At 30.0% G+C, this 12962-nt stretch overlaps 2 protein-coding genes across 2 annotated transcripts; both read left to right on the plus strand.

Moving 5' to 3' along the window:
* The first annotated feature begins 594 nt into the window (after positions 1-594).
* Positions 595-4231, plus strand: Ost48 (dolichyl-diphosphooligosaccharide--protein glycosyltransferase non-catalytic subunit Ost48). Its single transcript, XM_018539173.1, has 3 exons — positions 595-776; positions 1965-2591; positions 3534-4231. Exons 1-3 carry the CDS (start codon positions 644-646, stop codon positions 4076-4078), a joined length of 1305 nt encoding a protein of 434 aa, XP_018394675.1. The 5' UTR covers positions 595-643; the 3' UTR covers positions 4079-4231.
* Positions 4232-5927: 1696 nt separating this feature from the next.
* LOC108773390 (cytochrome P450 6A1) lies at positions 5928-12378 on the plus strand. The gene is made up of 6 exons (XM_018539172.1): positions 5928-6169; positions 7845-8219; positions 9781-10306; positions 10565-10786; positions 11655-11906; positions 12124-12378. Exons 2-6 carry the CDS (start codon positions 7887-7889, stop codon positions 12294-12296), a joined length of 1506 nt encoding a protein of 501 aa, XP_018394674.1. The 5' UTR covers positions 5928-6169; positions 7845-7886; the 3' UTR covers positions 12297-12378.
* Positions 12379-12962: the final 584 nt, after the last annotated feature.

Genomic DNA, 12962 nt, shown 5'->3' on the forward strand with positions numbered 1-12962 from the left:
AATGAACATTTTTACCATTAGGTGCGTTCAGCGGACTTAGCTCGCTGTTATTGGTGTATTCTTTTAGATCACCCAATCAGAATTTTAGATTTAGAAGAATACACCAATAATAGCAAGCGCTCATTTAACTGTCGAGTCCGCTGAATGTGCCCATTGATGCCTGGTTTATGCTTTAGGTCTTAATCCCAAGATCCTAAAATTCAACCAATAAAGCTGCCAGTTCTAACCGAAATTTGAACTCTATTGGCTGAATTTTAGGATTAAGACCTTAAGACCGAAGCATAAACCAGGCATGAAGTTAATGGAGAAATGTTTCACTTTTCATTCTAAGGAAAAAGTTTCATGATTGATATCCAGGAATATATAGCCAATCAACATGTAGTTTTTATGAAAAAAACGGCAAGTTGATTGGTTATACATTTCTCGGTCGGAGAATACGAACAGAATTCTAGCACCATGGACACAGGGCTTTATATCATGAACGGCACCTTCAGTGGAAACGTGATCTAAATCTCGGGCATGGCCGATCTCAGAAATCAGGTTTCTCGTTGCTTATTACCGAACATTACCGAAGAAGAAGACGTTTGACGATATCGGTGAATATCGTGAATCGTGGCAAATATTTCGTCACAAGTGGTACGCGATGAGACTTGTAGGATGGTTATTCTGCTTATTTCTTATGTTTGCCGGCTCGAATGCCGGCGGCCCGATTCTAGTCCTGTTAGATAATCTCGCTATCAAGGAAACTCATTCAATATTCTTCAAAATGTTGCAAGGTACTTTATCTATTTTTTTAATTATTTGACATTGGTAGCTGTTCGTAGCAATATTTTTCATGTCGTACACGTCATCGTGGATGTCGAATCGTGGTATACAGCTATCTTTGAATATCCTTAGATCCTGGAATTATACTGAAATTTTACGTATTCTGGAAAATTCCTGAAATTTATTATTCTTTTTATTTAAAAAAAATTAGAGCACGAAAAAAAGAGAAATAATAAAAAGAAAAGTTGAATTTTGGTATAAGTCCTCTCTTAAAAATGCAATGAGTTATCAATAGAAAACTTGAATTTAATGTCTAAAATAGAACAGTAGATGAATCATTTGTGTTGACAGAATTTTCAAATTTGTCAATGTTTTAATTTATTCATATAGAATCTTAATTTGAATATAATGCATACAATATTAAGCAAATTAATAAAAATTAATCAATAGATAAATTCTAGAAAGATTGAGATTTTTACCTGGAATATCTTAGAATTATATCTGAATTGACTAGCCAGATTTCGCTAGACATGTAAATGTACATACATGTAAAATATCAACTATGTCTGAGGACGTAGAGTATACATAGATAATACTTAATAAATATATTTCAGTCTCTCTCTCTATTTCATTATATTTTTTCATAGATTCATAGACCAAGCCAAATTATCAATTATTGATCCATTTTCAATCTTCGCGAGAAACTTACATATTTATCCTATAGGATAAATGCACATTTGTCAAATTAATTTTATTAAAAATGCTTAAATATTTACTATGAAATAACCTAGCAATTTTAATACAATTAATATCAAATCGTTCTTATAACATAAAATTTATAATTGAATTTCTAATGTATTTAATAATATTTAATATTATTTACTTATTTACTTAATGTCTTATATATTATATATGCAATTTTAAGTGACACTTAAGAAGTAATTGAATAAATTTATCAGAATTAAATGTATTATTAAGCCAGCAACATATATATTTTCTTACTAGATTTTTGTTTGTTTTCTAAATGTATTACCTGAATTGTACCATACAGAGATGCATTCAGAGTCTCACCCAAATCCTTTCTAGATAAATAAGAATGCATAATGTTTAGTAATTTACTAAAATGCAAGCAATTAAGTAAAAAAAGTATGTATTATATCCTACATTGGTTTTAAGTATAGGTTTTAAAATTGTTACAGATAGTGGTTATGTATTAACTTTCAAGTCAGCTGATGATGCAACTTTACAGCTTTCCAAATATGGCGAATATTTATATGAACATCTGATAATATTTGCACCTACGGTGGAAGAGTTTGGTGGTGCTCTGAGTGTAGACGCCATAACGGAGTTTATAGACAATGGCGGAAATGTATTGCTTGCTGGCTCTTCGCATTCTGGCGATGCTATACATGAATTAGCTTCAGAATGTGGCTTGGAAATAGATGAGGAAGGCTCCACTGTAATTGATCATATGAACTATGATGTTTCTGACAGTGGCTACCACACTACTATAGTAGCAGATCCAACGAATCTAATAGATGCTCCAGTTATTGTTGGAAGCAAGAACATCCCTCCATTGCTATATCAGGGAACCGGACTAATCGCTGACACAGATAATCCTTTAATTTTACGTTTATTATCAGCATCTACTTCAGCATATACTTATTATCCAGATCAACCAATCAAAGAATATCCACATGGTGTTGGCAAAAATACTTTGTTAATAGCGGCTCTACAGGCAAGAAATAATGCCCGAGTTTTGTTCTCGGGTTCACTGTTTTTCTTTAGTGATGAAGCATTCACCAGTCCTATTCAAAAGGGACAAGGTAAAAAATTATTAAGCCTTATAGCAATAATTCAGTAAAAAATTAGTTATGCATGAATATATGTAAATATGCTTAAGGGATGCTGGAGTGCCTGTTTTATCATTACTTAGTTAAAGACTCGTTTCTCTTGCATTTACGGATGGAAAAATCCTTCTGTATAATTAAAATTTTCTGTAGCAATTTTGCCAAATTGATGTACAATATTCCACAAGATTAGATACAGTCTTCAAAATGTGATGTATATAATATTAGATTTTAACTAATACGAATACGAAGCCTATAACAGTCTAACTTGGATCTTTTTAATTCTTTATATATAATTTCGCGTGAATTTATATACTAATATACGTAGTCCTCCCAAACTGCGCGCCGAACAATCGTTTGTCTTGAAACGCAAATCTAACAAACTACCGCGCGGTATTATCACGAATTAAAACAAATTAATAATTAATTGATGCTCTTTTGGTATCTTATATCAATATTAAACTATATTAAAATCTGAGAATACTGAATCTGGAAATATTTTTATTGCGAAAAATATTACCTCGGCCGGGAGTCGAAAAGACATTAAAAATAATTAAAAGGATAATTTTCATATTATTTGTTTTAGAAGAAATCAAGTTTGTAGAGATGTCAAAAATTGTTGATTTATAATTGTATGTAAAATTATACATAATTATGTATGAACAATTTTTTTACATTTCTCCAAACTTATCTCTTCTAAAACAAACAATGCGAAAATTATTCCTTTAATTATTTTTATTACATTAGAAAGTAATTTTACAAAAGAAAGATGAATGTATGAACATATATGGACATATTTCATATATGATTATATATATATATATATATATACACACCTATATTCATGCATGAAAAATTTTTTACTTGATTATTTTGAAAATATCTACATACAGCTTGAAAAAGATCAATTGCTTGCAGATGGTCAAAAATACGAGAAATCTGGCAATCAAGTGGTTGCCAAGGCCATGACACAATGGGTGTTTAAGGAGAACGGTGTCATACGGGTGTCATCTGTTCACCATCATCGAGTCGGCGAAATACAACCGCCAGCCGCGTATACGATCATGGATAATGTGGTGTATTCCATCGAAGTCGAACGATTGTCGAATGGCAAGTGGGTGCCCTACGAGACAAACGATCTGCAGCTGGAATTTGTGCGAATTGATCCGTTTGTGCGTATGACTATGAAATCAGTAGGAAATGGGCGCTACGAGGGTAGGTTTAAGATTCCTGATGTGTATGGGGTATACCAATTCAAGGTGGACTATACGCGCATTGGATTGACCCATCTTTACAGTACAACACAAGTTTCTGTGCGTCCACTACAACATACACAATATGAACGCTTTATACCGAGCGCATTTCCATACTACATAAGTGCATTCTCCATGATGGCTGGTGTGTTTTTGTTCTCTCTTGTGCTGCTACACTACAAAGAAGATATAAAAGCAAAATCCGAGTAACATCCTAATGCTTGTGGACATTATCTATCGACTTTCAATTGTATATCCTTTTCCAAAGATTGCAATATCACTTTGTTTTTCAGAAAGCAAAATTAACAGAATTCATCAAAAGAAGAAAGTTCAATTTTTAATATCATTTATTTAATGTTTTTCTCCACCTTCATGCACATGATTTTCAATATTGATATTATTTATTGATGCAGCATTTTATAGGTAATGCAATGTCATAAAAATCGCATTTCTATACGTACATATTAAGATTTTATAATATTTCTCTGAAAGAGAAAAAGTTGAAAATATACAGTTTATATTTGTTCCCGTAGTTTAAGAAATAAAGCAATGCATATAAATGATTGCAGTAGATTATATGCAAGATTGTATCAATAAGTCACTATAATAATTGGGAAAAATAAACACTTTATTTAAAATTATTTGTCGTTAAAAATAAATTAATAATAAACAAAGCTCTAATGTCAAAATAGCAATAAGGAAAAAGTAAAGAATAATTACGAGAGTCATTAATAAATAGCAATTAGACAAACTTACATGTAAAGTTACAATTTGAAAATTAGAATGTAATTCAATAAATTTTGATATAAAAAATTGTATACATAACATGTTTCGACTCTTGGTTTGAACCTTCATAAGATGTATAAGAAAGAAATTTGTTATATCATAGTGTGACAATAGTAAATATACTTCTGTAGTGCGATATTCAATGAGTGACTCACTGAAAACATGAACTTGCTCACAAAGGATTAGTAAATCAAATGTTGATAGATTCAATAATCAAGCAAGCACTCCAATTATGTTTCGCAACTATATAACGTTAAACAAATTTTTTGAACAGTAAATTGCACAACGAAGTAATACATTCTAAGCAGTACTCTGTCTTAATATCTTCCTTTTTTCAGTTTCTTCAGTTGCGGCTATTACGGTAATTGTTGCTACTATTTTTTGGATTTCATGATTTTTGAAATTGATAATATATTCGCACATTCTACTATCTACTCATAATGTTTCACCAATAATGAACACATTTTTTCGTTTGTTGCAACAAATCAGTTAATACTTAAGGTATAACTTATTTTCCACATAAATTATAAAATCATGACGCGCGAAACCTTTTTCATTTCAGCATCAAAATATCGACGTTATTTATGATAGTTTATTAACTATACCCTTATCCGATTTTGAGCGTCAACTCATCAATTGACGCCCATGAAAAAGCACCTTTAAAGTTATAAGAGACTAGATAATATTTGTCAAAGACTTTATTTGTGCATATAAATTCCTTTTTATGTAAAAATGAAAATAAGAGGTACCACCTTCAATGGCCTTAATCTTAACAAATGAGACCTGGATAACATTCGAGAGGTTTTCTATCGAACACTTTAGTTAGGTAATAGTAATGCCGATACTGTAACTTTTAAGATTTATAACTCGAAAAGTACTCAATGCAAAAATATTTGATTATAGCGTTTTGAAAAGCTCTCTCTTCTCAAACTGCATACGAGAAATGTAATAAAAAATGGGATGTTCCATTTAAAAAATTCAAAGTGATCCTGATATCTGATCTTGACAATGCCACCCAAGGTAAAACCAATGATACTTTCTTATGTCTCCCTTCGAACATTAGCACTTTTATCTGAAACGTTTTTCCGTATCTTCCATATTTTTCGAGATACTTGCCTGAATCAATTAAAATCTTGTATGGCATTGAAACTTTGCTATATATGTGTATATATATATATATACACACATATTGACGGAATCTTATCTAATCATTATGATTTTTCTAAGAATCGTTGTTGCAGAGTCATTGCGACGAACGTACGTAATACTACAAAAGAAGTTAAATCACGAACAAATATTGTTTCCACAATTCATCGTGATATTCATTTTTGTTTCACACCTCGTGGTGGAGCATTCTCTTATAATTTTGCTCCATCTAGACACTGGCAGTTAGTATTAATCTCTACAGTCATAAGTCGCACTGTTCCGCGAGCTAGTTCACTTACAAATTAACACCTAATGATACACGGCAACATCATCGATATATAATTGCATCGCATTATCGTCCACAATCAGGTATGTTATTTATTGTATATATCAATATATTAAAATGACACTTTTAGGAAGAAAAAAGACGAAAAAGAAACTTCTGTAATTTCAACATGTCCACTTAATCATCATAAGGACAAAGAAATTGCTCACCAGAGCCGAATGAAAAAGCAAAGAGGAATTAATTTCGCTTTGGCGTAGTTCTCTTTTTTTCCCTACGAAACGTCTTTAGCACGATAACTAAAACGTACTTAATCAAGCGCTAACGTACTGTATCATCAAACATTATTCACTTTATCTATCAAGTACTTGTATTAAACGTCGGTACAGTCAAGCGTTCAAGCATTGCATTCGACGAACTTCTCAAAAATTAGTGAACAGTTTACATCGTGTACGTGAACGTGTTATATGTATACGCATTTAAATATTCGTGTGCTTTTATCACACGTGCTATTAAGATGATTTTTTATTAAAATGCCAAAAATTTGAAGCGCTTTTCATCAGGATCCACTCAAAATTACAAATCTGCATAATTGAATTTGAATAAAATATTCACACGTGTATATCATAATAAAATAGTATGAAACATACGATAATAAACCAAGAACTGCATTTTCATTAAATAAAAACGAGGTGAGATTATGGCCTGTATTCAGAACGCGCTTACGATGTTATTGCGCTAATATATTACATATGGATTACATTATGCACGGGATACTAAAAAATTTTTTAAATGAAAGCTATAATGTATTCAGAATTACGCACTTTTTGATATTGATAAAAACACATTCTGAATACGGAACTGTGTTTACTTTTCAAGATTATGATCTATATTTAGAACGTTTCTTAGATTTAAAAGTGCGCATTTATCTAAGAAATTCTATAGTACGAGTAAAAGTAAACTAACCATTTGATTGCAAAACCAGCGGCTGCTGTGTATGCGTGCGTGTCCTCGCAAATACATTCATATTAAAACCTATAGACTGTGTTTGTTTTTCATGCACTGTAAAAGCTTCATCTTATCATATTTATTGTTCGGTACTTACAGAAAAAAGATAGAGAAGCTTACAACGCATAAGCGTGAAAAAACAAATGCAGACCTAGTCTGAAGAATATGTTTTGAAGTTAAATTGAAGACAAAAAACAGATCTAACAATAGCAGTGCAACAACGGACTGATGCTAAACTTATATTGACCAAAGTATCTATCATGGAATATTTTGGAATGAATTCCGATCGGAATTATTTCGTTTTCTCTAGAAAGCACAATAGAAATTTATGAAATAATAGAATAATTTCGATCGGCATCCATTCTGAATTGTTCTATATAGGTACCCAGATCTCTGTCTTCAGTAGAAAAAAACGGGTATTTTTTGATAGATACTGTTACATTCTTGCTTGGTGAATGCTGCCATATTTTTGCAATAACAAAACTGCTTACAGTTTGCCATTATCTTATCTTAATCTGTTTGACATATCTGTTTGCTGTTTATCGCCAATCTGTCATATATTGAGATGCAGAATATGTATAAGGATCTCAACAGAGATTGAAAAACTTGATCTACTTATCGAAACCTTTCAAATGACGTCTATTTTAAACTGCGACGTATTAGACAATTTTTGGCATCCTCCTTTATATTTTTTCAAAATTACTCAGTTTACAGAAACCTAAATAACAAAACATTTCTTTTCTTTGTTTCCAGTAAAGATCATTCGTGATATTCGATTGATGATTGATTTGAACAATGGAACCTTTTGAAGTTCTATGCGGCGCTGCTGCAGTAATTCTCCTTCTTTATTATTTTCTCACATCAACTTTTGACTTTTGGAAATCACGTGGCGTTCCGGGTCCACGACCGATACCAGGACTTGGCAATTTTAAAGATGTTATGTTTAATAACATATCCGCAGGAGATTATTTGACAGAAATATATAACACTTATAAAGATGAACCATTGATTGGAATATTTGCTAGGAAGACACCCCTTCTTATTGTAAAAGATCCTAATTTAATTAAGGATGTTCTTATCAAAGATTTTACCAAATTTGCTGACAGAGGACTTCCCATTTTTGAAAAGGTGAGAATACTTCTAATATGCTGTTAAATGTATAAATATATTCAAAAAACAAATAAAACACACACTATATATAGGTCATATGGTAACATATGTACCCAATTGATCTAAATATATTTTTTTCTCTTCTTCGTAAAAAAATGTTAAAAAGAATATAAAATGAGTGATCCAATATTATTTGAATAAGATTATGATATTACCTTCTCTTTATTGTATATACCCAGCCAGAAATGGCAATGGAATATTGACGTCGATTTAACGTTGAAATCATCAAATTAACGTTGAATTGATATCGATTCCATTATCATTTCTGACTCTGACAATGAGTAGTCTGCAGCTCCAAATGACCTATGACTTTGGCTGTGTTCAGAATCGTCGTTCGGATGTACTCAGATGTTGTTTTATCCTTGTTGTTCATAAATGATAAACAAAGTGAATGATAACATGATATCTAAGTGTACCCGGATAACCGCAGCCTTTGACCCTGAACTTAACTCTCAAAGAGGTTAAAGTCATCGGTTTTTTTTCCGTTAAATAATATTTATTAAAAAATTATTAATAAAACAATTTTTATACGTAGTACGTAATTTTTATTTATATTTATATAAATATAAATAAAATATAAAATATATATTGTATAAAATATACAGGGTGAGAGAGAGAGAGAGAGAGAGAACAAATTAATTTGATAATTAAATAGTCGGTGACTAATTAAATTAATTAATTTAACGTATAAAACGAAAAAAAAAGAAATAGCGGTTATATCATTAATAATAATTTTTTTAATATCTAATAATTATCGTAAAAGTATTTAAAACATAATAAAATTTTAAACAATGAGCGCAAGAAATATATGGAATGTACACATTTTCTTTTTTATACAAAAATCGACGGGAGAATATACTATATACATATTTAAAAATATTCTTTTCTGCTATATTAATTTTTATGCAAACCGTAAATAAATAATATCTTTTTAAACCCTATAACTTTTGTCTAATAATGATTTATTTTTCTTAAAAATGCATACTCCGAAACATTAGACTGTTATCAAATATTTAGTATATTTTGAATTGCTCATTAAATCTTTCTAAGGCCTATTAACAGGAACGGCTTTATAAGTGTTTACTTGATAGGCTCCTCTAATATCGCTGCAAGTTTGATAAAAATCGATGATAACCGTATAAGCCTCTCCTTGTAGTAAGGTTGATGACCATACGAGTACATCTGTTTTTATTTTATATTTTTAACCAAAAAGTTTTTAAGCAGACAGTTTTAAATTGTTAAGCGAGCATTTTTACCAATTATAAAATAATTAAAATTTTCGTTATCAAGTTTATATGTTAATATTGAAAATGACCAAATAATAGACTAAAACATATGCTTTTGTTATAGTATATGTTCCACAATAATTATTAAACTGTATATAGGATATTTGACATCCAAAGTTAGAGCGTAGCCCTTATAAAAAATATTGAGATTTATCTCCAAAATCTTAAACAAATTTTTGTAAGATAGGAAAATTAGAGAGAGATTTTACTAAATTTAATTACAATTTTTTTAGACCGAACCGTTGTCACAGCATCTTTTCGCTTTAGAGCCAAAGAGATGGCGACCGTTGAGGATAAAACTATCACCTGTTTTTACATCTGGTAAACTGAAAGAAATGTTCTCTTTAATATCAGAATGTGCTGATCATCTGATTCTATATATGGAAAAAATAGCGAGCAAAAATGAACCTGTAGAATGCCGCGAGTTGACGGCAAAGTATACTACCGACGTTATTGGTAGCTGTGCCTTCGGCATCGATATGAATGCACTGTCGAACGAAGATAGCGAATTTCGCAGAATGGGAAGAAAAGTATTTGCTATAACTTGGATAACTATGTTACGAATAAGAATCAGACAAATATCTCCATGGTTATACAATATGCTCGGTTACATTTTGCCATATACAGATGTTACTAAATTCTTTATACGCGTTATTACGGAAAATATGAATTATAGAGAAACAAATAATGTCATTAGGAATGATTTTATTGATATGTTGCGCGAATTAAAAAAACATCCAGATAAATTAGGTGATTTTGGTATGTATTAATTTGTATACCTACATATATCTTTATAAACATGTTTTTTTTTACGTAGAACAATTTTATATAAAAAAATTACATGATTTTGCACATATCTGAATTATAAACAATAAAATAAAGTTAACTTAAACTTTTATTATGACTTATAACCAATAAATTTAACATACATATAATATATAAAATGTTAATAAGTAATTAATTTTAATGTAAGAAAAAATTAAACTTTTATTAAATTTATAAGAAATTACATTTCAGATTTAACAGAGGATATAATAACATCTCAAGCATTCGTATTTTTCGTTGCTGGCTTTGAAACTTCGTCGACGACTATTAGTAACGCGCTCTACGAATTAGCATTAAATCAAAACATACAAAATAGTCTGCGTGAAGAAATTGACGAACTTTATGCAAAATATAATGGAGATTTAATATACGATAATATAAAGAAAATGAGTTATCTAGATAAAATTTTCAAAGGTACGTCATTTAAAGAAAAAATTATAGAAATATAATATATTCGTTGTTATTCTTCTTTTCAGCGATAGTGCAATAAAATAAACATCTCAATGACCGGACATAGGTTCGTATCCGGTCACTGAGACGTTTACCTTATGATCCTATTATATTATACCGTACTAATAATCAGGAAATAGAAGTAACTCATTACTTGTAACGAAGTTACAGTTACATGTTACTTTTTTAGTAACTTTACTGCGTTACTTTTTGTGGTAACTGTACAGCCCATTCTACAATGTGCTTCTTGTTTTCCGTTTCTTGCTCTTTACTATTTTTCACATCTTGTTTTTTTGCTTCTTATTCCATTTTTCGCTTAAAGTAAAAGTTAAAGAACTTTAGAAGAAATAAGAAATACAATTGTCGATAAAATGGTTGCGAATTAAGAGGGTAAAAGCAAAAGGTAAAAACAAGAAAGAGGAAACAAAGAACATATTGTAGAATACTTTTAACAGTAACGAATTTTATTGTTACTACACGATTAGACTCGGTTCGATTATAACACTTGAGACTAGAAAGTTCCTAGGTGCCCGTTTGTTGTGATTTTTTTAAAATTGACAGTCGTCAATTTAAAAAAAATAAAAGTTTTTTATGTAATGGTAATTGTAATGAGTTATTTCTAAATGTCGGTAATTAGTAACGATAACTTGTTACTTTTTTTATTCGCTAAACGCACATTCGAGTAACACACACACTATCACTTGTTACTTTCAAAAAGTAATTTTCCATTTCCTGCTAATAATCTGTTTCAATTTAATTATAGTCTAAAATATACACAAATGCATTTTTATAATTAATAAATATTTATAAACATTGTTTTTAATACGTGCAGAAACTTTACGAAAATATCCAGTAGTAACATTTCTTATGAGGCAATCCGTATCGAGCTATACCTTCGATGATACCAAAGTTACTATACCGAAAGATCAAAAGGTATGGATTCCTGTTTATGCGCTTCATCGAGATCCAAGTATTTATCCAAAGCCAGATATTTTCGATCCAGAAAGATTTAGTGACGATGCTGTGCAAAGTAGACATCCGATGACTTATCTACCTTTCGGCGACGGGCCAAGAAATTGTATTGGTAAAACAAAATAAATTTTATTACTTCATTTGGTTTTGTGTTAAAATATATTTTTAGTCGAAAAATTTCTTTTTAATTCTAGAATTGGAAAAAGATGGTTAAGTTGAATCTCAATTAAGAAGTTACCGTTTTTATTTAAAGACATTAATCTAATAATCTAATTTATATAGATATATTTTATAGATAATTATTATAGATAATCAATTCTTATTTTTAGGTTCTCGCTTCGCTGTTTATCAGAGTAAAGTTGGACTTGTAAAGATATTACGAAACTACAAAATCGAAACTTGCGAAAAAACTCCAATACCTTACATAAACAATCCTAAGGCATTTCTATTAGCACCAAAAGACGGAATATATGTAAAAATAACTAAAATTAATCGGACTTAAGTTTTTCACTAACTGTTTGTAGAAAACATTTATAACAAAAAGAAAGAGAATTTATCAATTACATAATTAATGATAGGAATTATTGTTATAATTCTTCTGATTGTTATAATTTATATTGACTTTTTTAATGTCCATATGTATTAATATTTTGTATCAGTTAATTATAGTGTCCACGTACAGCATGTTCCATCAACATATTGGTCAGTACAGCTCAATACAACTCATAATTAAATTTTTAACTCAAGATTTATTTCTCATTTCTTTCTGGAATTGGAAAGAGAGATGAAGAATAAGTTGAACCTCGATTAAGTAGTGAATTGTAGAACTGGATCTGCATCGAATTACCTTTTTTAGCAGGCATTACATTTATAAAACGTAATTGATCTGTTAATTTTATGAATATAATTGATCTACACGCACATGTGCTAAAGAAGACAATCTGACATATTGACCAAATGTTGTTTGACACAAAGTATATTATTTTACATCAATTAGTTATAGTAACACTAGTTTACGAAGTTTTGTCCAAGTGCATATGAAGACTCTTTTTAGGGTAATTTTTGTTTCTAAACTCTAATCTGATACTTGGAAAATATTTCTAAATAAAGTGTGATTTTTAAGATAGAAGAAGACACTTTTTAATATAATAAAGTAGATAATTAGAAA

Source organism: Cyphomyrmex costatus, unplaced genomic scaffold, assembly GCF_001594065.2.
Source record: "Cyphomyrmex costatus isolate MS0001 unplaced genomic scaffold, Ccosl1.0 scaffold205, whole genome shotgun sequence".
Lineage (NCBI taxonomy): Eukaryota > Metazoa > Arthropoda > Insecta > Hymenoptera > Formicidae > Cyphomyrmex > Cyphomyrmex costatus.